Source organism: Lepus europaeus, chromosome 21 (genome assembly GCF_033115175.1).
Source record: "Lepus europaeus isolate LE1 chromosome 21, mLepTim1.pri, whole genome shotgun sequence".
In the NCBI taxonomy this organism is placed as follows: domain Eukaryota; kingdom Metazoa; phylum Chordata; class Mammalia; order Lagomorpha; family Leporidae; genus Lepus; species Lepus europaeus.
This window is the reverse complement of record NC_084847.1, coordinates 50,812,152-50,836,109: the sequence shown is the minus strand read 5'-3', so window position 1 is coordinate 50,836,109 and position 23,958 is coordinate 50,812,152. Positions and strand designations below refer to the sequence as shown.

General features: G+C 61.7%; 1 protein-coding gene across 5 annotated transcripts in view; it reads left to right on the top strand.

The window, feature by feature from the left end:
- The window catches only part of GTF2IRD1 (GTF2I repeat domain containing 1), a 96,120-nt gene extending 75,522 nt beyond the window's left edge, over window positions 1-20,598 (top strand). For 2 of the 5 annotated variants that reach the window (XM_062179713.1, XM_062179709.1), the window contains 5 exons: window positions 12,209-12,286; window positions 12,425-12,617; window positions 16,102-16,139; window positions 19,543-19,685; window positions 20,366-20,598. In XM_062179713.1, the coding sequence (XP_062035697.1) occupies window positions 12,209-12,286; window positions 12,425-12,617; window positions 16,102-16,139; window positions 19,543-19,685; window positions 20,366-20,434 (521 nt within the window). In that variant the 3' untranslated portion in view covers window positions 20,435-20,598. Of the gene's footprint in view, window positions 1-12,208; window positions 12,287-12,424; window positions 12,618-16,101; window positions 16,140-18,833; window positions 19,314-19,542; window positions 19,686-20,365 lie in introns of those variants that run through there. The other 3 variants (XM_062179710.1, XM_062179711.1, XM_062179712.1) reach the window with 3 other exon arrangements.
- Window positions 20,599-23,958: the final 3,360 nt, after the last annotated feature.

Here is a 23,958-nt window from a genome sequence, read left to right as displayed (position 1 = left end):
CCCATCCAGCTCCCTGTTAGTGGCTGGGAAAGCAGCGGAAGATGGCCCAAGTACTAGGGCCCCTGCACCCACATGGGAGACCCAGAGGAAGCTCCTGGCTCCTGGCTTGGGCAGTGCCCAGTGCCAGCTGTTGTAGGCATTTGGGGAGTGAACCAGTGGATGGAAGATCCATTTCTGTCCCTCTGATGCCTGTCTTTCAAACAAATACATTTTTATTGAGGATGTCCCCAAGGTCACACAGCGCGTGTGTGACCTTGAACGGAACCTAGGTCTGCCCGATTTTCCTTCGGAACCCAGGGCTGGCTCTACACCATTCCAGGCCTTAGTGCCCGCCCTTGCAGGGGGTCCTGGCCACGCCTTCCGCCCCCACTCCCCAGCAACACTGAGTGGCTCTTTGCTGCCCCCTCCTGGCCGCCATCAGCTATCGCATTGCTCCGGTGCTTAGCAGCCCAGCGGCGGTGGTGGCTGGTACTGAGCATGTGGGAGGTGTGGGGGGCAGGAGAGACCCGGAGGGGGCTGGAGGGTGGGATAGGGTCGCCAGCGGACATTGCAGCAGGGTGATTTCAGCTAGGCTTGACAGAGGGAGGGGCAGGGGCGAGGGGGCTGCTGGCGACAGGCTGGGGGGACCCCCCAGGGGGAGGACGATTGCAGAAGTCCAGATCCCCGAGACAGGGCTGGGGAGCCGGGAGGGGACAGCCAGAGAGGATGCCTGATGTCACAGCGTTGGCGACCCGGGGTGGGAGGGGTGGAGATCAGGAAAGGGTGCAAGGGAGAGAGCCTCACCCTTCCACTTTCCTGGCTGCAGGTGCCAGGCCCTGTGCTGCCAGCTTGTCACCCACAAGCTCCGGAGGGGGTAACCAGGGGGTGCCCAACACATGCTGTTCTCCTGGGTCTCCACTGGGACCCTGGAGGCTCCTACTTGATCTCATGGCATCACAGGTGCTTCCCCGGGGGACTGAATGAGACATGTGTTGTCTGGGGGTTACCATGGTGACCACACTGCAGCCCCACCCCCATCCTTGGAGGGTGCAGATTGAGGAAACCAAACTGGAGCAGAGAAACCAGAGAGGTTGAAGGGGGCTTTGAGCACAGGCAGCAGGTAGCACCGGGCTATGAGGAGGTCGGAAGGTTCCAGAAAGGTGACCGTGGTGGCCGTCCCCAGAGCTGGGTTCACAGGCCTGTGAGACACCTCCGGGGTCGTGCGAGTTCAGAAGGGCTGAGGCAGCTGCTTGCAAAGCCTGGGAGAGAAAGCGACATCCTTGGGCCTCACCTGAGGGATCATGGGAGTGAGGAACATTCCAGAACTGCTGGGGAAAAGTCCTGGAAGGTGGTGAGCTCCCTGGCCCTGGAGGCATTTAAGCAGGGAAGACGCCTCCCACGGGGCTGGCTGCGGGGAGGAACGAGCCGAGGGCCCTGCCTGGTGGCTCCCGCCGAGTCCACTGCCCCCCGCTGCCCAGCATGTTTGGGGCTCCCCACCGCAGAGGCAGAGCAGAGCTACCGACTTCCTGTGCGACTCCAGCAAGTCCGGTTTGCCTGCCTGGGCCTCGGCATCCTTGCTTGTAGAACGAGGAGAATCGCACCCAGCCCGCCGGCCGCTCGCGGGGCACCCTGGGGCCCACGGCCAAGGCCAGGAGGAGGGGCGGGCTGGCAGGAGCAGGGCGCGGCGAGGCGAAGAGGCCGGCCAGGCCGGAGCGCGGAGGGCCTGGAAGGCCTGGCTTTGCAGCGTGGACTGAACCCTGCAGACCCGGCCTTGGCGAGCTCTCCCGCTGACGTCCCCACGCTGAGGAGCCAGGGCCCGAGTCTGGGGAGCAGGGCGGGGGGGCCCCAGCATCGTCTCCTCTGAGGAGACTGCCCCGTGCACCCTTACCCTGCCCAGCGCCATCGGAGGTCCTGTCTGAGCAGCTCGACCCATGGGCAAGGGAAAGAAAGACCCCGGCCCCAAATGCGACGGTGCCACTCATCACCCAGTGGGAACTGCGTGGGGTGGATTTCCTGGAGAGGGGGGCCTGACCTGAGCCAGCATGGGGGGCCGTGGAAGAGACACTGAGCATAGGAGGAGCAAGAACAGGTCCCTCTGCCACCTCTGAGCTGTGTGATCCTGGCTAAGTTAACTTACCCAGTAGTCTGTGCTCTTGGATGAGTTAACTTCCTGTCTCTGGACCTCTATTTCCTGGGGGGGGGGGGTCTCATGGACCAGAGGTGCCCTGTGAAGCCTCCTCTGCCCACCTCCCTACTGCTGGTCACTTCCTTGTCCCCGGTCATGCACTGTCAGCCGCCTCTGGCCCCGACCTCCTGCTCTCCGCCTTCCCCACCCCCTCGGCACCCTCCCAGTGCCGTCAGACTCTTGGGAGCTCAAAATAAAACCGTCCTTTCTCGACTTTCTAAAGATAGCCCCGCTGCAGCGCCAGCCACATGTTTCTCCACTTAATTATCTCTGCTTTTCCTTGTTAATTAGACTCCGTAATGATCTCCCTCCCGCCGTCCCGGGCAGAGCTGGCATCTGTGGGCAGACAGGAGGCCCAGCTGCCAGCCTCAGATCTGGCCCAGCGCCCCCTGTTTGCAGTAGCAGAGGAGACCCCCACCCTTCTCCTGGGGGGAAGGGGCTCCCTGGAGGTAGTTGCAGCCCCGCCCTGCCCCCACGCAGGGTGGGGAGTGGACAGGGAGGGGGGCGTCCCAGGCCCCTGCCAGGAGCAGTTGGGGACCTCACAACCTTCCAGGAACCATCGGGGGCTGAGACCACCCGAGCCGAGTTGGAATGAGAAGAGGGGTCCCCTAACCCCTTCTGGCTTACTTTCGTAGCGAAAGTAGGGGGGATTGGGCACTGGCCATGGCCTTGCATGTGCATGGGCACTGTCTGTGCAGCGCCGTGGGGAGGGGTCTGGCAGTGGAGGTGGGGGTGCAGCCTGGTCCCTAAAACCCTGCTCTGGGAGGTGGCCGGGGCTTGGGGCCGGGCTCAGGGTCAAACCCTGCCTCTCGGTGGTGCTGGGAAGCAGGCAGCAGGTGATAGATTGTGTGTCTGGAGGGGAGGGGTGATCTCACAGGCCATCGCCAAGGAGAGGCCTGAAGGGGGCGATAGTGAGCCGGCGGGCCGCGCCTCACAGGCCCAGTGCAGCCTCTGCAAAGGCCCTGGGGTCCCCTGCCAGGGTGCTGGGGAAGTGGTGGGAGCTGAGGTGCAGACAGGGGAGGAAGGGAGCCGGCGCTCAGGACGCCTGCGCCGAGTAACCCCGGAGCCAGAGGAACAGTCAGGCTTTCTTCCGAGCGTATTCTTCCTGTCATTTGGAAGTCAGAGATCCGGCATCCACTGGTTCGCTCCCCAAATGCCCACAATCACCAGGGCTAGGGCAGGCTGAAGCCAGGAGCTCCATCCTGGCCTCCCATGTGGGTGGCAGGGGCTCAGGGACTTGGGCCATCACCTGCTGCCCCCCGGGGTGCGCATTAGCAGGGAGCTGGACCGGAAGCAGAGGGACCAGCGCTCGAACCCAAGTCCTCTGATACACGAGGTGAGTGTCCCAAGTGGCATCCTAAACCCTGCACCAAATGCACCCCCTCCCCCCACCGCTGACGGCCCCTCCTGGGCTGCAGGGCTGCAGGCAGACAGGGGAGGGGGTGGGGCGGGGAGTGAGGTTGCAATAATCCAGGCTGAGTCCTGGCCCTGGGCGGTGAGGGTGGTGATGAGTCACTGACCGCAGGTGCGAGTCACAGGAAAGCAGCAGAATTCGACGTTGTGGGAAGAAGATGCAGGAGCCGCCCACTTGGGGGTGCTGGGCGGGGCGGGGGACACAGGCTCTGAGTGCGCCACGATCAGTAGCAGTGGGGGGGGCGTCCAGGCTCGAGTTGCAGCTTGTAAACGCACTGGAACAGGATGAGGTCATCTGGGCGTGAGTGCCATGAGGAGGGAGCCCCTCCCAGCAGGCCGGAGACTCCTGCCTGTTAGCGTGGTAGGGGAGAGAGGGTGTTGGCCTAGAACCCCGGGGGAAGCCCCCTGCTTCTCCCCAGGGGAGGACCCCGCCTCCTTTGTGGCCTAGAGCCCCGACACGCCAGTGGAGCCTCTTGCAGGGAGCTTGGGTTCAAGGTCAGGGCTGCGAGGGCTTCGTAGCAGGACTCTGTGTCCTTGGGGATGAAGGGCAAGTGGCGTGTGGTAAAGCCAACCCCCTTGTCCAGGATTATCACTGCAGGGGGAATCAGGGAGCCCCGAGACTCTCTTATCTGCTGTGTGACTGGGACGTGGCCAGGCAGGGTGAGCAGGTGCTCGCCCCACAGCCCTGGAGCGGGGGGCATTGTTGGCCAGGGAGGCCAGCGGAGGGGGAGTCGGTGAGGTCCACCGGGCCATGGGCTGTACCTTCTAGATGTCTCTGGGAAAGTGGTCTAATGTGGCAGCCACCAGCAGGCATGGGGGGGCCGTGCCAATGCCCTGGGGCTGCTCCCAACGTCAGTGGCTGAGAGCCACACAGATGGGTTGTCTTGTGCTGGAGGGCCTGAGTGCAGAGTCAGCCCCACGGGGCTGCAGCCAGGCTGCGGGCGCAGCCACAACGTCCCCAGGCGGCCTCCTTCCTCCGCTCCGGCCCCTGCCTCTGTCCCCGGGCGCCTGGCTGCAACCTCGGCTCCTGTTCTCCCATCTCTTTCCTCTAACTCAGCGTAAGCTTCCCCCTCAAGATCCTCCCCTTAATCCCACAGCAGACCCTGCGATCGGGAGGTGGACATCTTTATTTTTTTGTTTTACCTGAAACCGAGAAACAGAGAGCTTCCATCCACTGGTTCAGTCCCCCAAATGCCCACCCCAGCCAGGAACCTGGAGTTCCATCCAGGTCTCCCACATGGGTGGCAGGGGCCCGAGGACTTGAACCATCACCTGCTACCTCCCAGGGTGCGCATTAGCAGGGAGCTGGATCAGAAGTGGAGCAGCCAGGACTTGAACCGGCACCCATATGGGATGCAGGCAAAAAGACAAAACCAATAGAAATACTTGCAGTTCTTGGGTTCCAATCTCGGCTCTGCTGCTGACCCCAGCTTCTTCCTGCTAACGCACACCCTGGGAGGGAGCCGGTAATGGCTCCGTGACATCCCTGCCTTGGCCGTGAGAGACCCGGATCTCAGTCCTGGCTCCTGACTTTGGCCTTGCCCAGCCCATGATCTTGCAGGCAGTTGGGGAGTGAGCTAGCAGATGGGGGTCTCTCTTTCTCTCTTTCTGCCTCTCAAATAAATAAAAATTTTAAAAAGAGAGAGAGAGAGTCACAGGGCCACCCAGCAAATGAGTGCAGAGGTCTCAAGCTGATGCACAGTTCCTCCAGCAGTGGTCACTTGTGGCGTGCAGGGGTCAGGCTGGCATCCCGGGCACGCCTGTGGAAACAGACGAGCTGGCTCCCACTGGGAGCATCCACTCCCACACGGTTGGCCATAGCACTGGCCACTGGTGTCCTTGGGCAGCCACCATCAGAGGGTTCCATCTTCCAAAGCATGCCCAGCCCAGGCCAGGGGAGGCAGAGCACGCCTCCTATTTGCTGTCGCCTGGGCAGCCCCCTGGCCGCAGCTGCCCGCCTCTCACCTGCGCCAGGCAGTCATGGCCACTGTTCAGCCCAGGCCCTTGGCCAGCCTTGGGTCAGCCCTGCCCCTGGCCATGCCAGTGATGTTCCTGGAGCCTCGGGGAATGGGAGGGAACGGGGAAGGAGACAGCTTGTCCTGTGGAGGCCCACGAGTGAGGCTGAGCCAGGGTCATCAGCCTGTGACCCACGCCCATCACCAAGCCTGGCTCTTCTCTGCCAGGCCTGGCCAGCAGCTTCGAGCTGTAGGACCTCAGGAGAGTGCGTCAGGAGGCTCTGGCAAAGGGGCCGGGCTGTTCTCAGACGGGGAAGCAGAACCCCGTCCACGGGGGCTGAGTGACCTGGGTTCGAGTCCCAGCACCATCAGCTGCAGAACGTGTAGCTCTGGGCAGGCACCTGGATGTCACCGAGCCTCGGTTCCCTCGTCTGTAACATGGGGATCGGAGAGCTCTTGGCCAGGTTTGTAGGGAGAGCGTGTGGATGGCCAGGCACAGGCTCTGTGTGCCTAGCAGGTGTAGCGGCCCCAGGTGCAGTGAGGGGGGCGCCCTGCCTGCTGCTGGAAGCAAACACCTGGACCCAGGGGGGAACACAGAGCACCTCCCCCACCCAGCCGGGGAGGGCAGGTGCACTGGTGGAGAGCACACAGCCCAGCTTCTCCCCAGGGACCTCCTGCACTGCACAGCACCCATGACTCCTGGCTCATGAGCCACTCTCCCCATTGATCCCAGAACGGGACATGCAATTAATCATTCATGTATATATATATATATTTTTTTTTTTTTTTGAGAGGCAGAGACAGCTCCTGTCTGCTAATTCACTCTCCCCAGATGCCTGCGTGCGGCAACAGCCAGGTTGGGCCAGGTTGAAGTCAGGAGCCAGGCACTGCGTCCAGACCTCCCATGTGGGTGGCAGGGACCCTGCTGTGACTCCCAGCGTGTGCATTAGCAGGGAGCTGGAATTGGGAGCAGAGCCAGGACCTGCATCCAGGCCCTCCCACATGGGATGGGGGAGCCCCAAGCGGTGTCTGAAGTGCGATGCCGAATGCCTGCCCCTCTTAAAAGCAGTGATTCGTAGGCTTGAGAGCAGAGAACGAGCGCTCTCACCTGCTGTTTATCCTCCAATCAGTTGCTACAGCTGCGGAAGAGGGGTGAAGCCAGGAGCTGGGAGAGGAACCCCCAATTCCTGAGTCATCACCACCCCTCCCAGGGTCTGCATTTGCAGAAACCTGGAGCCAGAGGCGGGGTTCGAACCCAGGCACCTGATGCGTGCAGGCAACCTAACAGGCATGCTAACCTCTAGGCTAAAAGCCTGCCCTGCCGCAGGGCCTTTGAGTACTCCTTCAAAAACAAGAGCAGTGTAGACCCCAGCAGTGTGGACCCCCCCACCCCACCCCAGGCACCCCCCTGAGCCAGTTGCTTTAAGTTCCTGTGCACCTCCCAGCGTTTTGATTTGCTAAGCATGGCTGACTCCACCCCCCACATTCCCAACCTGATGGGGGGGGACCTCAAGGAATCCTGGAGCTCACAGGCAGCAGGCCTACAGGACAGGGGACTCGGCTGTGGGCAGGGAAGAGACCAGAGGACGAGCAGGGAGAGGCAGGAGACTGGCGCCGGGGGCCTGGGCAGCTGGTAGATGCTGTGTGGCCAGGCCCCACAGCACTTTCTGGAAGGCCCTGGATCGTGCGTCTTAGACAATGATCTAGGGGTCACTGCAACGGGTTAAGCCAGCATCCCATATGGGCGCCAGTTCAAGTCCCAGCTGCTCCACTTCCGATCCAGCTCCCTGTTAATGCGCCTGGGAAAGCAGCAGAAGATGGCCCAAGTGCTTGGGCCTCTGCCACCCACTTGGGAGACCCAGATGGAGCTCCTGGCTCCTGGCTTTGACCTGGCCCAGCCTTGGCCGTTGCAGGCATCTGGGGAGTGCACCAGCGGATGGAAGACCTCTCTGTCTCTCTCTCACTCTGCCTTTCAAAGAAATAAATATTTTTTAAAAAGAGGAAAGGGGGGGAGGGAGGGAGGGAGGGAGGAAGGAAGGAAAGAAATGTTCTCTCCAGAACAGATAGGACAAACCCAAGAGATTCAGGAGGAAAAACGCCCACCCCCTGCGGAGTCACTGTGTGAGGGTGGCCTGGGGAGACGCAAAGCCCGGCGACACGGCACCCGAGGCTTTTCCACGCGTGCCGTCAGAGCCTCCCATTTGAAAGACATGGAAACTGAGGCCCAGTGAGGTCGAGTGCCCTGCCCTGCCCTACCCGGGGCACAGTTAGAATCAAGGGGCCTTCTCTCTCCATGAGCCCCTCCATCCTCCCACTGTGTCCTGAGGCACACTCTCTCCACCTCTCTCTGCGCTGAGTCCTGTGACATTTCCAGAGAACATTCTGGAATGTCTGCCACCACTCGTGTCTCTTATGGCTGCCCTGGGTTCCAGGGAGCTGGGGCAGGTCCCCTGGAGTAGGTTTGCCGACTCAGCACGCAGAACCATGGTGATAGACAACGTCGGTCTCACCCACAGGCTTACCCCACAGCAGCTGGCTGGGGGCTTTACTACCAACGCCCAGGACAGGGCTAGGCTGAAACTGGGAGCCAGGGGCTCCATCCGGGTCTCCCACATGGGTGGCAGGGGCCCAAGCACTTGGGCCATCTTCTGCTGCCTTCCCAGGTGCATTAGCAGGGAGCTGGACTGGAAGTGGAGCAGCGCTCTGATACAGGATGTCGGCTTAACCTGCTGCATGACCACGCCGGCCCCTAAGTTTGAGAGCCAGAGAGAAAGCCCCTGGTTCACTACCCACACGCCCACAGCATACAGGGCCGGGGACAGAGCCAGGATCCGGGAACTCCATCCCTGTCTCCCGTGCGGGTGGCGGGGACCCAACTACGGGAGCCCTCAGCTGCTGCCCCCAAGGTGCGCACTGGCTGGAAGCTGGCGTCAGGGGGGCAGAGCCCTGGGGGTCGGGGGCAAGTGTCCTAACCTGTGACTTAACCGCCAGCCCTGACACCCACCGCGTCATGGCTGCCACAGGGACTCGCCCAAGGTCACGCGCTGCTGTGAACCCAGGCAGGCGGTCTTGGGAAGACTCCTGTGGTATGCCATGGCCTGGCAGGGCTCTGATGCTTGCTCCAGCCCCCGCCCCCAGCAGGGCTCCCAGCAGCACCATAGCTGCCTTCCTGATCCTTGTCTCACCCAGCTGCAAAGCAGATGCACAGGTGGCCCCGGCCTGACCCAGCACAGCCCTGGGGGGCTCCCTGAGTGATATGGGAGCCAGGCTCTGTCGAAAAGGACACCTCTTGACCCACTAGCCTGGGCCTTGTGGGCTGATGGGGATATCGGATGTCCTGCTTAGTCCCTGGCGATGGCCACCGCTCCTGTCGAGGGTCGGGTGCTGGCCTGTGCACCCCAAAGCCCTACACAAGTGCCTGAGCAGGTGGGGGCCTCACCCCTGTCCCAGCCTGGAGCTGAGTAGGTCAGGGCTGCCGCACAGACTCCAACCCAGGGAGGGCCCAGAACGCAGGGGTGCAGGGGCTTCAGCTGTCCCCTGTGGGTCACGTTCCGACCCAGACAGTGGGTCCCTCCTTTGCCCTCCAGCACCGCCCCCCAGGGGCCCACCCCGTCCCACTTCATTCGGTTAAATCACCACTAGGGACGCCCATGTCCGGTAAGGGAGGGCCGGCTCCTCCGCTTCCCATCCAGCTTCCTGTTGATGCGCACCCTGGAAGGCAGCAGGTGCCGGCTCAAGTCCTTTGGCCCCTGCCAACCACGTGGGAGACCCCGATGGAGCTCCTGGCTCCCCGGTTTCAGTCTAGCCCTGTCCTGGGTGTTGCAGGCATTTGGGGAGTGAAGCAGTGGAGAGATCTCTGTCCATCTCTCTCTGGCTGCCTTTCAAATAAAAATGGAAAAGATACTTAAAAAAAAAAATACTTATCCTTAAAAATGACCTCCCTTCCCTTGAATAAAAACAAGCAGGTGGGAGGAGACTCTGGGCTGAGCCTGCACCTTCCCAGAGCCCAGGGGCATGAGGAGTTGGCTTTCTGGGCACCCTCTCCCAACACACACCCGCGAGTGTCCCTCGCCCTGGGTAGCTGTGACCTTGTGGGGGTTGCCCTTCCCCCCCACCCCGCCCCAAATGCTGCGAGACTGGGAAAGCCTCTGTGTGCTTGTCACTTCCTCCAAGAAGCCTCCCTGACTCCGGGCTGGGTCAGGCCCCGATTACCCTGCCATCGCCATCTCCTGTTCTGCTGGGTATCTTAGGACAACACAGCACCGTGGCTTCGTCAAACGCCAGCTACAAGCCCCTCCCTGGGGAGACAGATGTGGCATTGCGGGCTGAGAGATCGAGGAGTGGAGAGAGAAAGGCCTTAAAGATCCAGCCCTGCTTTCTGCCACGTGGGGACACTGACGCTTCTGGGGTCAGCCACAGGATTCCGGGGGCTGTGCAAGCGACTTAACTGCCCTGAGCCGCTGGTGTGGGGTCGTCTTTCCCTGTGCTGGGTCAGGGGCTGCCTGTCTGCTGAGGACTCTGTCGCCAGAGGCATCCTTGGTGGCCAGGGGACAGAGCAGAAGTGTCCCCCGCCTCCCGGCAGGCCCAGAACTACATCACTGATCTTCCCAGCACTTGGAGCAGGGTCGGGTCGGTTCTGGCCACGTGCCAGGGCCTGGAGACCCTCTGGGAGGGCTGTGTGGGGGCTGCTGGGGAGGACATCAGTCCCCAAGACCGGCACAAAGAGAAGGGTGTTGTCCGGGGCACCCAGGGGTGTGGCCAAGAGCAGAGCAGATGGGGGCCTGGGGCAGTGGGGGCGGGGGAGGGGCAGAGCAGCGCCCCAGCCCCGGGGTGGTGTGGGAAGCCCCTTGCCCTTACGGGGTGACCCACACTGGGATCCGGAGCTCCTCCCTGGCAGGGAGCTAGAGGGAGGCCAGGCCGCCCCTCGGGGTCTAAAGGTCAGGTGGAGGAGGGGGTGGCCGAGCCACTCAGAGCCCGGCCCAGGACTCGAGTCTCCAGACTGTCTCCCGGCGGAAGTGAGCCCTACCACATGTCGGCAGGATGAAAACAGGAGCTGTTTTGTTCTAAAGACTCATGCGGGTGCTGTCCCCTGTGGCCCAGGCCCTGGCTCCCTGCCTGCTTCCAGCTGCATCCCCCACCCCCTGCCCTAGCGGCCGGGTGCGTTCCATTGCACAGGGACTGCACACGGCCTTTCTGGGGGCATAGATGTTGCACACGGCCCTTCCCGGGGCATAGATGTTGCACACGGCCCTTCCAGGGGCATAGATGTTGCACACGGCCCTTCCAGGGGCATAGATGCTGCACACGGCCCTTCTCGGGGATAGATGTTGCACACGGCCCTTCCTGGGGCATAGATGCTGCACACAGCCCTCCCTGCTGCACAGGTGTTGCACACGGTCCTTTCCAGGTGCACAGGTGCTGCACACAGCCCTTCCCGGGGCATAGATGCTGCACACGGCCCTCCCCAGGGCATAGATGCTGCACACGGCCCTCCCTGCTGCACAGGTGTTGCACACGGCCCTTCCCAGGGCATAGATGCTGCACACGGCCCTCCCTGCTGCACAGGTGCTGCACACCGTTCTCCCCAGGGCATAAGCAATGCACACTGCTTCCCAGCCCTGGGCAACAAGCTCTGCCCTAGGCCCACCCGCCTCCGCTGTTTCTCACAGCCCTGCCCCAGCCTTGTCTCCAGGGCTGGCCAGACCTTGGCCGCTCCTGTAGGCCCAGCTGAGGGGGCGGGGGTGGGGAGGGGACACAGCCATGTCCCAGGAGCGGGTGGGCCCAGAAGGGCTGCCCTGGGACGCAGCTTTGGTGGCCCATCGCCCACAGGCTTCAGTGTGGCCCACACCAAGGGCACTCCCTACAGCCCACCGACAGATCCCGCGGCACCTGCTGCCCTGCCCCTAGGGTCACCTCCCCTTGTCCCGCTGGAAGCTCAGCCTGGCCCAGGCTGCAGATCCTCCTCTGGCCCTGCCCTTTCCCACCCCCACTGCCTCCATCGAAGGCTCTTCCCTGCCTTTGCGGAGCCTGCCTCCCCCAGCCCAACGGACAAGGCTGAGCACCCTGACTCACACGCGGTGTCTCCCCCTCCCCTGCAGTCTCCTGTCACTCGCAAGGTGAGGGGGCGGTGCCATGAGCAGGTGGCACCCCCTGCTCCAGAGCGCTCCGTGCCTGGCCTGGGGCTGTCGGGGGGGGGGGGGGAAGTGTGGGAAGGAGCGGTGGGCACTTGGTTAGGACCCCGGTTGGGACACCCACATTCCATGTCGGACGGAGTCCCTGGGTTCGAGTCCCGACTCCAGCTTCCTGCTAAGGCACATCCGAGAGGCAGCAGGTGATGGCTCAAGTACTTGGATCCCTGCCACCCACGAGGGAGACCTGGGCTGGGTGCCCAGCTCCTAACTTCGGCCCCGCCCAGCACTGGCTGTTGGCCTGCGTTTAGGAAGTGAACCAGCAGATGGGAGTCCTCTCTCTCTCCCTCCCTCCCTCTCTCTCTTTCTGTAACTCCGCCCTTCAAATAAAATGGAGGTCATGAGTTTAAAAGCTTTTGACCAAGATAAGAAAATGTGGACATTGAAGCCAGAGACTGCGACCCCCACCCCCGCAGGGCGAGGGTGCGGCGCCCCGGGGAGGCGCCGTGGTGCCCGGGAAGACTCTCATGCCCCAGCTGTCTTTGCAGATGAAGACGACGCCAACAGGCTCGGGGAGAAGGTGATCCTGCGGGAGCAGGTGAAGGAGCTCTTCAACGAGAAATACGGTAGGTGTGAAGGCGCTCTTCAACGAGACATACGGTAGGCGCCGCGGAGGGGCGGGGCGGTGGCCGCTGCACCCCCGCCCCCACTGCCGCAGGGCCCAGCCTTTGACAGGGCCCCTCCCCTGCCCCTGTGCCCTCCAGGTGAGGCCCTGGGCCTGAACCGGCCCGTGCTGGTCCCTTACAAGCTGATCCGAGACAGCCCGGACGCCGTGGAGGTCACGGGGCTGCCCGACGACATCCCCTTCCGGAACCCCAACACCTACGACATCCACCGCCTGGAGAAGATCCTGAAAGCCCGGGAGCACGTCCGCATGGTCATCATCAACCAGCTCCAGTGAGGGCCCCGGCGGGGGCGGGGCCGACGGCAGGGCGGGGCCGGGGTGTGGCTGCGGGGCGGGGCCGACGGCAGGGCGGGGCTGGGGTGTGGCTGCGGGGGCGGGGCCGACGGCAGGGCGGGGCTGGGGTGTGGCTGCGGGGGCGGGGCCGACGGCAGGGCGGGGCTGTGGGTGTGGCGATCAGGACAGCATCCAAGGCAAGGTGGGGGCGGGGCCTGAGGCAGGGCTGGGCCGGGGACAGCACGACCTGCACCTGCACAGCTTCACAGCCCAGTCTCACTGATGAGGACGCTGATGCCCGCAGCAAGCACAGGGAAGGTCAAAGTCAAGGTCACGGTGGTTCCAGCCCTCCCTATCGAGGCCCGTGGCCTCAGCATCCCTGGGTGTTTGCTTGTTTCTGAAGTGTTCATTAAATTTGATTTTTCCTGTCTATGCCATCCGCTCTTTCCTGTTTTAAAAATGCATCACCGTTTTTGTGCATGTTTAAAACAGTAATACAGTACCCCCGTCACCCAGGGGTGGCTGCTGTCTTGCTGTACTGTATATGCTTATATTTTTCTTTTTAACAACAGTAGTTTGTGTGTTTACTAAAAAGAATTCACGGAGCTGGCACTTAGCCTAACGGTTTTAAGATGCCCACACTTGGGGGCCGGCGCTGCATCCCGTACGGGCACCAGTTAAAGTCCGGCTGCTCCTCTTCCAAGCCACCTCTGCCTATGGCCTGGGAGAGTAGCAGAAAATGGTTCAGGTGCTTGGGCTCCTGAACCAGCGTGCGAGCCCTGGAAGAAGCTCCTGGCTCCTGGCTTTGGATCGGCGCGTCTCCGGCCACTGCGGCCATTTGTAGGGTGAACCAGCCGATGGAGGACCTCTCTCTGTCTCCCTTTCATTCTCTGTTCCTCTCTCTATAGCTTTACCTCTCAAATAAATAAATAAAATCTTTAAAAAAAAAAAAAAAAGGATGCCCACCCTCCCCATCAGAGTACCCGGATTCGATCCCCACTTGCGACACCTGGCTCCAGCCTCCTGCTGATGTCGACTCTGGGAGGCAGCAGTGTGGTCGAGCTCTGGCCGCCTGTGTGGGAGGCCAGGAAGGAGTCCCTGAGTTCCTGGCCCAGGCCCGGCTGCGGCAGGCACTGGGGAGCTCGCTCTGACCCTCAGATAAAGAGAGACTACGAGTATTCAGAATCAAACGAAAAGGAGAGGTCTCCTTGCCTCCCGCCCACAGCTCAGCCCCTGGAAAATGCAGGAAGCCCAAAGACAGTGCTCCCCGCATCCCAGGCTCCCCCCTTGCCAGGGAGTCCCTTTCTGGAACCTTCCGGTCCACATTTCTGTACTTGCCCAGCAGATTTCTCCTTTTGGAAAACATGAACCAGAACTCACACCGTATCTACCTGTAGGAAACACTTGATCTTGGCTGTGTGGCTGTCGCTCCCCCGCCCTGTGCATATTTGAGCTTCAGGCTCGTCTCTGTTGGTTCCTTTAACCACAGACTGTAGAGGGACCACCATGTCTTCCACCAGGGGCCAGGTGGCTCTGCACAAATACCACTGGAAATAAAATAACCAATCAAAGATGTTTAAAGATTTATTTATTTGAAAGAGTTACAGGCAGAGAAGGAGATCTTGTGTCTGCTGGCTCATCCCCCACATAGCAACAGCAAGAGCTGGGCCAGGCCAGAATTGCATGTAGATCTCCCACATGGGTGCAGGGCCCAAGCACTTGGGTCAACTTCCACTGCTTTCCCAGGCCATTAGCAGGGAGCTGGATGGGAAGTGGAGCAGTGGGGACTCGAACCAGCAGCAGTCATGTGGGATGCTGGTGTTGTAGCATCAATCAATCAAATTTAAATGAATACTTTATAAAATATTTATTTATTTATTTATTTGAAAGGCAGAGTTACAGAGAGAGAGAGAGAGAGAGAGAGAGAGAGAGAGGTTTTCCATCCACTGGTTCACTCCCAAATTGACCACAATAGCTGGAGCTGAGCCAATCCAAAGCCAGGAGCCAAGAGCTTCTCCTGGTCTCCCACATGGGTTCAGGGACCCAAGGACTTGGGCCATCTTCCACTGCTTTCCCAGGCCATAGCAGAGAGCTGGATTGGAAGTGGAGCAGCTGGGACTCGAACCCGTGCCCATATGGGAAGTCAGCACTGCAGGCGGCAGCTTTACCCGCTATGCCACAGCACCAAGCCCCTAAATGAAGACTTTTTAAAAAACATTTTGGCCAGTGCCGCAGCTCACTAGGCTAATCCTCTACCTGCAGCGCCAGCACCCCAGGTTCTAGTCCCGGTCGGGGCACCGGATTCTGTCCCGGTTGCCCCTCTTCCAGTCCAGCTCTCTGCTGTGCCCCGGAGTGCAGTGGAGGATGGCCCAGGTCCTTGGGCCCTGCACCTGCATGGGAAACCAGGAGAAGCACCTGGCTCCTGGCCTCGGATCAGCACGGTGAGCCAGCTGCAGCGGCCACTGAGGGGTGAACCAACGGAAGGAAGACCTTTCTCTCTGTCTCTCTCTCTCACTATCCACTCTGCCTGTCCAAAAAAAAAAAAAATTATTTCCAGCCAACTAAAAGAGTGACAGAAACAGATCTTCCATCCACTGGTTCACTCCCCAAATGCCTGCACCAGCCAGGGCCAGGCCAGGCCAAAGCCAGGAGCTCCATCCGGGTCTTCCAAGTGGGTGGCAGAGGCCCAAGCACTTGGGCCATCCTCTGCTGCCTTCCCAGGGTGCATCGGTAGGGAGCTGGACGGAAAGCAGGGTAGCTAAGCCTCAGGCCTGCACTGATATGGGATGGGGGTGTCCCAAGCCTCGGGCCAACCAGCCACCCGGCGCCCACCCCTGAAGGCAGAGTTTAAAGGCCATGCCTGGACGGCGCCCAGCGCACCTGCACCTCGGCAGTGTTTCCAATCCCTTGGTCAGTGTCTTCATCCCTTTTTTATTTAAAATACCCGAGAGGAGTTCTCTTGGGAAGGAGGTTTATTGCAGCTCACAGCCTGGAGGTTCGTGGTTCACGACCGGGGGAGCCCCGTGGGTCTGGCAGGCTGCGGCGTAAGCCAGGAAGCAGAGAGAAGCCGGGCCAAACTCCAGTGACCCACCCCGGCCTAGAGCTCCTCCCCCCAGCCCCGAGCCAGCCCCACCTCCCAGCGGCCTCAGTGGGATGATGTCTGCCCTGTCCGGCAGCCATTCATATTAGTGCAGACTTTGGGGTGTAAGCAAGCGTTTGGGGAGCCCAGGCCCATCCAGGCCGTCACAGGCAGCGCCCCCTCTCGGTGGGTCCGAGGCAGGCCCAGAGGGGCTGCTTGCCGAGGTGCACCTGCTGGGGTGTGGCAGGGAAGAGGCCCTCCATGTTGGATCTGGCCTCACCCGGCTGGAGCCGTGGCAGCGGTGGCGGCGGGGGGGGAGGGGGGGTCGCTGTGGCGGGGGGTGGGGGGGTGGGGGGGTAGAAAGCCGCTTTGCTAACGGCGGCCTCCTCCCTTTCTTTTTTCAGACCTTTCGCGGAAATCTGCAATGATGCCAAGGTGCCAGGTGAGTCGGAGGCTGAAGAGGCTGCCCGTGCGCTCCCGGGCCCCAGAACCACAAAGGCTCAGCCAGAGGTGGGCCAGGCGGGACCCCCTCCGCCCGGGGAAAGCACAGCCCCTGCCCCACCCTCCTGCTGTCCCCCAGGGTCCCCCCCCCCCCCCGGAGACTGCAGGCGCCCTGTGCTGGCACGGCTGGGAGTGTGATATCGGCTAGAGAGGGGAAGGCACAAGCCCGAAGCAGGGGCCGGGGCCCCAAGTGGGACGGTGGAGCGACCTGGGCAGGGGCAGTGGTGACATGTGACCCCCAGGGGTGAGGCTGGCTCAATTCTGCCCACATCTGCCCGGCACCCGGAACCTTCCAGCAGGCCCCTGGTGCGAAGGCTGTGATGGAGAAGCCGCCCGGGTGATTCTGCCGTGCCCAGGACCAGGCCCCGGGCCCCGGAGCAGCGTTTGGCCCAGCAGGCTCAGCCGCCGCTTGGCGCACCGACATCCCACATAGGAGTGCCTGGGTTCAAGTCCCGGCTTCCGCTCTTTGGTGCAGCAGGTGGCGGCTGAAGTCCTTGGGCTCCTGCCACCCACGTGGAGTTCCTGGCTCCTGACTCCTGGCTTCTGCCTGGCCCAAACCTGGCTATTGCAGCCATTTGGGGAGTGAACCTGCAGACAGGAACCCCCCTCCCCCCACTCTCTCTCTCACTGTCTCTGCCTTCCCAAGGGAAATGAACAAGCCAGGCAGACACGAGCTGGACGTCCTGTATCCAGCTCAGGCCTGAGCCTGTCTACTCAGGGCGGTGCCAGGGCCCACAGGTTGAGGGCCCAGGCCCCGATGCTCATCACCAGCCCCAGGCGGTCTCTGACCAACTGGCTCGATACTGGGGCTCCCCCGACCCCCATTCGCTCACGCGGCTCCCAGGTCTCAGGGACTCACCTGCCTCCGGTGACTGGCGTAGTCTGAAGAACGCCACACAGGATGCACATGAAGATGCACAGGGGGCGCACAGGACCCCAGAGCTGCCCACCCGCGTGCAGCAGCCTGCAGGGGTGTCCAGGAGTCCGGGTCCCACCCCCTACCCTGCCCCCATCCTGACGCTCCCTGGAGGCTGCCAGCCATTGGTCGGTCCACTCAACTCATTAGCATTAGGGAAGTGCAAGGAATTGAGGGGTTAGGAGCCAGGGGCTCTCAGAGAACAGGTGTGTGTGTCGGCTCACAGCAGGGGACAGGGTTTGGGAGCCGCCCTCCGCTCAAGGGCGGAGACGCAGAAGGCCCCAGGGCAGGACCTGGGGCCAAATGGACAGAGGACAACCTCACTTCCAATGTGTGGTCCTCCTAAGGTCTCAGGGCGCCCACAGCCCCAGGGCCAGCCCAAGGTTGGGGGTAGCAGCCCACAGCTCTGCCTCCTTGCTCCCATGGGGTCTCCAGCTCCAAACCCAGGCAGCTCCAGGGATGGGGCCACCTGCTGTCCAAGGTCCCTTCTTTAAGCCTGTCACAGACCCCCAGGCTCGGGCCCAAGAAGACCCTTCCGGGGGCATGTCAGGGTTCCACGCAGGGGCCAGCCACTCGGGCCCCAGACACCAGTGGGGTAGCTCCTGACGGCCACGTTGCAACGCGTCCATGTCCCTTCATTAAGCAGCAGCCAGGCCCTGCCCCGTTACCCCAGGGACTTGAAAACATTCGTGGAAAACTGCAATGAAAAGATAACGTTTATTTTAGTGCAAACATTTTGCAGATCCATGCCTAGTTTTTCATAATACGTGTTACTTAATTTTACTTGAGAGGTAGAGAGACAGAGAGCTCTCACCTGCGTGTTCACTCCCCAAATACAACAGCCAGGGGTGGGCCAAGGCTGAAGCCAGGAACTGGGAACACCATCCGGGTCTCCCACGTGGGTGGCAGGGACTCACGCACTTGAACCATCCCCCGCTGCCTCTCAGGGTGTGCATCAGCAGGAAGCTGGAGTCAGGAGCAGAGCTGGGGATCACACCCAGGTCCTCCAGTGCCCGTTGCAGGCGTGTTAACAGCTAAGCTAAACGCCCCCTGCACCATGAGCTTTTATTATTATTGTTATTATTCATTCATTCATTTATTTGAAAGGCAGAGTTACAGAGAGAGAGAGAGCGAGAGAGAGAGAGGGAGAGACAGAGAGATCTTCCGCCTGCTGGTTCACTCTCCAAATGGCCTCAGCGGCTGGCGATGAGTCAATCCAAATCCAGGAGCTTCTTCCGGGTCTCCCACGTGGGTGCAGGGGCCCAAGCACTTGGGCCATCTTCTGCTGCTTTCCCAGACACATTAGTAGGGAGCTGGATTGGAAGTGGAGCAGCTGGGACTTTGCAAACAATATTTGAGAAGTAGAGTTGCAGACAGGGATAGAGAGGTCTTCCATCTGCTGGTTCACTCCCCACATGGCCACAGTGGCTGGCGCTAGGCTGCTCTGAAGCCAGGAGCCAGGAGCTTCTTCTGGGTCTCCCATGTGGGTCCAGGGGCCCAAGCACTTGGGCCATCTTCCACTGCTTTCCCAGGCCATAGCAGAGAGCTGGATCGGAAGAGGGGCAGCCAGGACATGAACCGGTGCCCACGTGGGATGCCGGTGCCACAGCTGGTGGCTTTACCCGCTGTGCCACAGCGCCGGCCCCTGTGGGAGCGCATGCGTGATCCTGAGACACGGGTGGGGACAGTCAGCAGCCTGCATGGCTCAGCAGCCTCCAGCCAAAGACAGCAGCCTTCCCAAGCACCAGCTTTACAAGGAGCCCGTCACACACATCGTCTCCTTTGAGTCTCAGCACCAGTTTTCTCCATTTGGCTCAGAGAGGTCAATAAATTTCCCCAGAGTCACACAGCCCTGGAGTGGCGGCCGTGGAACTTGAGCTTAGGCCCTGGGACTCTGGACCGGAGCTCCTTGCCCCCGGGACGCTGCCTGTGCACTTGTCGCCCCAGGCGTGGTCAGTTCAGGGTGCTCCGGAAACCATCTTCCTACCGGGTCCCAGTATCTGAGCTTTGGCCGGGTGCCAGGCTCACGGGATGCTGTCAGCAACCTTGCAAGATCTCACAGTTCATCCTGGATGACACGAGCGCTTGGGCTCATTCAGGGGCTCTGCCGGAGGCTCCGTGCACCTGGTCACACTGCTCTTCCCGGCACCCCCTAAGCTGGGGTTCGTGGGGTGCGAGGCCCCAGGGAGGGCTCGGGAGCTGGGGGGAGGCCCCGGCCGCAGGCTGGGTGGGCTGGGGCCTGCGCTGAGCCTGCTGGGGCGCTCCTCCTTGGGGACAGCGTGCAACGCAGGCCAGGCTGCAGGAGGGTGGAGTCCGGTCTGGTTCACGACCGAGGCTGGACCTGGGCGTGCTGAGAACGGGATGTTGACCAGGTGAGCGGAGCCGCACCCGGACCCCAGCATCCGTCACCCACTCCACTTTCTCCCAGCAGCCAAAGACAGCAGCCTTCCCAAGCGCAAGAGAAAGCGGGTGTCGGAGGGAAACTCAGTCTCGTCTTCCTCCTCCTCCTCCTCCTCCTCCTCGTCCTCCAACCCGGAGTCCGTGGCATCCGCCAACCAGATATCGGTCGTGGTAAAGTCGCCCGCTCCCGGCCTCCACCGCTCCCTCCGGGTCGTGGGGGCGGGGCACGGGGAGGCGCCGGGCGGGCGCACCTGCCCCAGCCTGCTCTCTGTGGGGCTCCTGGGCACGCGGGCAGGAGTTCCCATCCCCGCTGGACAGACGGCCACACTGAGGCCAGGCCAGGGCAGGGCAAGGACTCCCGGAGTCCCACACTGTTGGGAGCCCGACTCCTGTGTGCACACACTACCTGCTCGGCATTTCGCCACATCCCCGCCAGGGGCAGGGTTCCCCGCGTGTGTAGATGAGGGAGATGCGAGTCAGGATGGCTCGCCTGTGTGTGTGTGGGGGGGGGGGCGGAAGAACCCACTCACCCCGCCCCACCTGCTACACATCGAGTCCAGAAGGGGCAAACGCTGGGCCACACTGGGATGTGGAGTTCCTCACCCTTGAATGCCGTCTCCCTCCCTCCCCTCCCTGGAGCACCCCAGAGCCCCCTGGGGTGGGGCGTCCCCTCCCCCCCCCTCCCAGTGAGCCGGGTCTGTGGGAGCGCACGCGTGATCCTGGACGCGGGTGGGGACAGTCAGCAGACTGCATGGCCTCGGCAGCCTCCGGTAGCCTGGGAGGAAGCGGTGGGGAGCGCAGCGGCCAGCGGCCAGGTGCCCTGACGGCCGTGCCTGCCTGTGTGTCTCCAGCAGTGGCCGATGTACATGGTGGACTACGCCGGCCTGAACGTGCAGCTCCCGGGACCCCTCAACTACTGAGACCTCAGCAGCGAACCGCGACCTCACTCACAAGACACTAAAGGAAATGTAATTTATGTACAAAGTGTATATTCGGATATGTATCGATGCCTTTTAGTTTTTCCAATGATTTTTACACTATATTCCTGCCACCAAGGCCTTTTTAAATAAGAAAAAAAAAAAAAAACACAACCACCATTGGCATTGCCTTTTCTCCTCGTGCCTGGTGCCGCGGCTGTCACCAGGGTGAAGCCAAAAGGCCCGGCTCACAGGGCCCGCCTCCCTGGCCACGCAGCGTGGCCCTGCCTACGTCACCCGTCTCCTTGCTGCCCTGGGGGTTGTGGCCTCGGGATGAGAAGACCGGAGTGGCACAGACAAAGCCTCCCACTGTGCCAGCTCCACAGCCACAGTCACTCTGTACCAGCCGCACACGGTCACCTCCTGTCCCCTGGGGGGGTCCCAGGGAGCACACAGTGGGGCAAGGGGCACTGCCTGGAGCCCAGGAACTCAGGGGAAGTCAGACCCTGCAGCTGAGCCCAAGGCACCTTGCAGGCGGGCATCGTGGGCTGGGGAGCACTTTCCTTGGAGCCCTGACTGGCGGCAGGTGCACCTGGAGAGAAGGGACTGGAGGCAGGAAGAAGTCAGGACAGCCCAACTCAGCCCCTGGGCCCTGCCTGCCCTCCCGCTGGGAAGACAGCACCCAGGCTTGGGGCCCTCGTGGGAGAGGCCAGCCCGAAACAGGGTCACCTCCCCCTGCTGCACAAATCAGGCCCTGGAAGCTGAGACTTGACAGGACACAGAGGAGAGGGAGAGGCAACCCCGGGAGAAGAAGGCAGCAGGTGCATCCCAGGGGCGGGGCCTCCAGGGGTGGGCGGGGCCTCTGGGGCTGCAGGGGTGAGTGGGAGCAGGAGCTTCCTGGGCTGGGTGGGATCTTCTTAATGGTCCTCCCACGTAGAAGATCTCACAGGCCTTGCCAAGGCCATTTCCAGAGGGAAATGAGGCCCCCCAGGGGCACTTGGGAAGGGTGTCCCCGCCTGCAGGGTGGGGAGGGGAGCAGAGGCGGGAGGCCGTGGGGCAGTTCCGCAGCTGGGCAGGTGGAGAGGATAAGGAGGGCTCAGCCCGCGGGACTTCAGGACGTCAGGGCCGCCGGGGCAGCCTGCGGTGTGGAGGAGACCCAGTTCTGACTCAGCTGTGTGATGTCCGCCCTGTGGGTCAGCCCCATACCCCTGGCCGGGAGAAGAGGCCTCGGGCCGGGAGGAGAGGCCTCGGCCCAGCCTTCCGGACTGGGCTTCCTCCTGGAAAGATGCTGGAAGCCACAGGCCGGGCAGGCTGCCAGCCCCACCCCCTTCCAGCTGCCAGCGAGTTGCCTCCCTCCCACAATCTCTGCCTCCCCCCCCCACATTGGTCCCTGACCCCTGCCATGAGCTAAACCCCACTTTTCCTCTCCAGGATGGGTAAGGGGCAACCCCCTACATTGCCCTCCACGCTGAAGCTTCTGATGAAATCAAGGGGTTGGTGGTCCCAAACCGCTTTGCACCTGCTACCTGGTGGTCAGCCCTCCTGCCCTGGGATCACCCACCCCATCCCCCATCTGACCAGATGACCTGGCGTTAGATCCCTCCTGGGCTTTTCCTCTGGCCAATCCATCCTGCACCCCAGCCCAGCCCCGCCAACCTCACCTCCCACCATCCAGACGTCCTCCTTTTTCCAAGGCTGCAGCGCGTGCCCGGCCCACCTAGCGGCTCCTGGCGCCCATCGGTCGTCGCCCCAACCCTGGGCGCTCAGATCTGCAGCCAGAGCCGGAAGTGGCTCCTGCCCGGCTGGGCGCGGCGGGGGCGAAACCGCGGCTGAGCCCTGAGCCAGCTGGGGAACCAGATATGCCTCGCGGCCCAGCCGGGCTGCAGGGCCTCCCCACCTGTCTCCTGTGGCGCCCACAGGTGCGTGCAGTGAGCCGCGCCCTGGGGCGACCTCATGGAGGGATCACTGCTCCCATCCCCTTCCGCGGCGGGAGGAATGTCCGGGCAGGGGGTGTGTGCTCCAGGCCCTGTGCCGGGCTTGGCCCAGGGTGTCCCCCGACCCAGCCCCCATCCCAGGGAGACGCTGCACCAACCCCGGGATCTCCAAAGCCTTGCACCCAGATGTAGTTTATGCCAACTCTGTGCATCGCAGCGACCCATGCTTTTTGAAGGCATTTTCATTCCAAAACACTCATTCTTTAATTAAACTTCATTTAGCTGCCATCTGTCTCCCGACGCAATGGCTTCGTGTTTTGCAACTAGGCAGGAGAATTGTTACCGGATATGTAAACACCCCCCCCCCCAGAAAAAAAAAATCACAAAGCGCTTTCCAAAGTGCTAAATGAGGGCTGGGAGGGGGGGCGTCGGGAGCTGCATGTTAAACACGCTAATTGCCGGGACGTGTTCCTCCGGGTGCAGAGGCTTTGTGCAACAATCTGCTATCCGGGAAGAGTTGGCGATTATGGAAAATGCTGGAATTATATCTGACTGAAAACAGCAATAAAGCAATCAGCAGCGCAGGACAAAGCCAAGGGGAGCAGGTGGCACCCACACCTGCTGCCCCCCCCAACCCCTGCCAGGCCCACAGGGGACTGAGGGCCCCTTAGAGGGGCTTCCCAGCAGCCAGGGGATACTTGCATTCCTAGGCAATGAACCCCACCCCCCGTTTTTAAGGAATCCAAGATTTTTTTTTTTTCTTTTTACAGGCAGAGTGGACAGTGAGAGAGAGAGACAGAGAGAAAGGTCTTCCTTTTTGCCGTTGGTTCACCCTCCAATGGCTGCCACGGCCGGTGCATCTCGCTGATCTGAAGCCAGGAGCCAGGTGCTTCTCCTGGTCTCCCATGGGGTGCAGGGCCCAAGCACTTGGGCCATCCTCCACTGCCTTCCTGGGCCACAGCAGAGAGCTGGCCTGGAAGAGGGGCAACCGGGACAGGAACCGGCGCCCGACCTGGACTAGAACCCGGTGTGCTGGCGCCACAAGGCAGAGGATTAGCCTGTTGAGCCATGGCACCGGCCTAAGGAATCCAAGATTTCTTGGAGAGGGAGGGTCTACCCACTCCCAAAGTTGGTGGAGAGGTGGAGAAGGATGGAGGGAAGTGGGAGCCCCTCGTCTCAAGAAATTTTGTATTTTGCGACTGGCACTGTGGCACGGCAGGTTCAGCCACCTCCTGTGACACTGGCATCCCGTGTGGGCACTGGTTCTGGTCCCAGCTGCTCCACTTTCTGACCCAGCTCCCTGCTAACGCATCAGAGAGACATCAGAAATGCTTGGGCCGCTGCCACCCACATGGGAGGCTCAGAATAAGCTCCTGGCTCCCGGTTTTCGCCTGGACGGGCAGCCATTGGGAAGAGAACCCGTAGATAGGAGTGTGTGTGTGCATGTGTGTGTGTGTCTCTTTCTCCCTCCCTCTCCCTCTTTCTCTCTGTGGCTCTACCTTTCAAATAAATGAATAAATGTTTTTTAAAATATTGTATTTTGTACTTATTTGAGAGACAAAGAGAAAGAGAGTGCCACAAGTCCACTCCCCG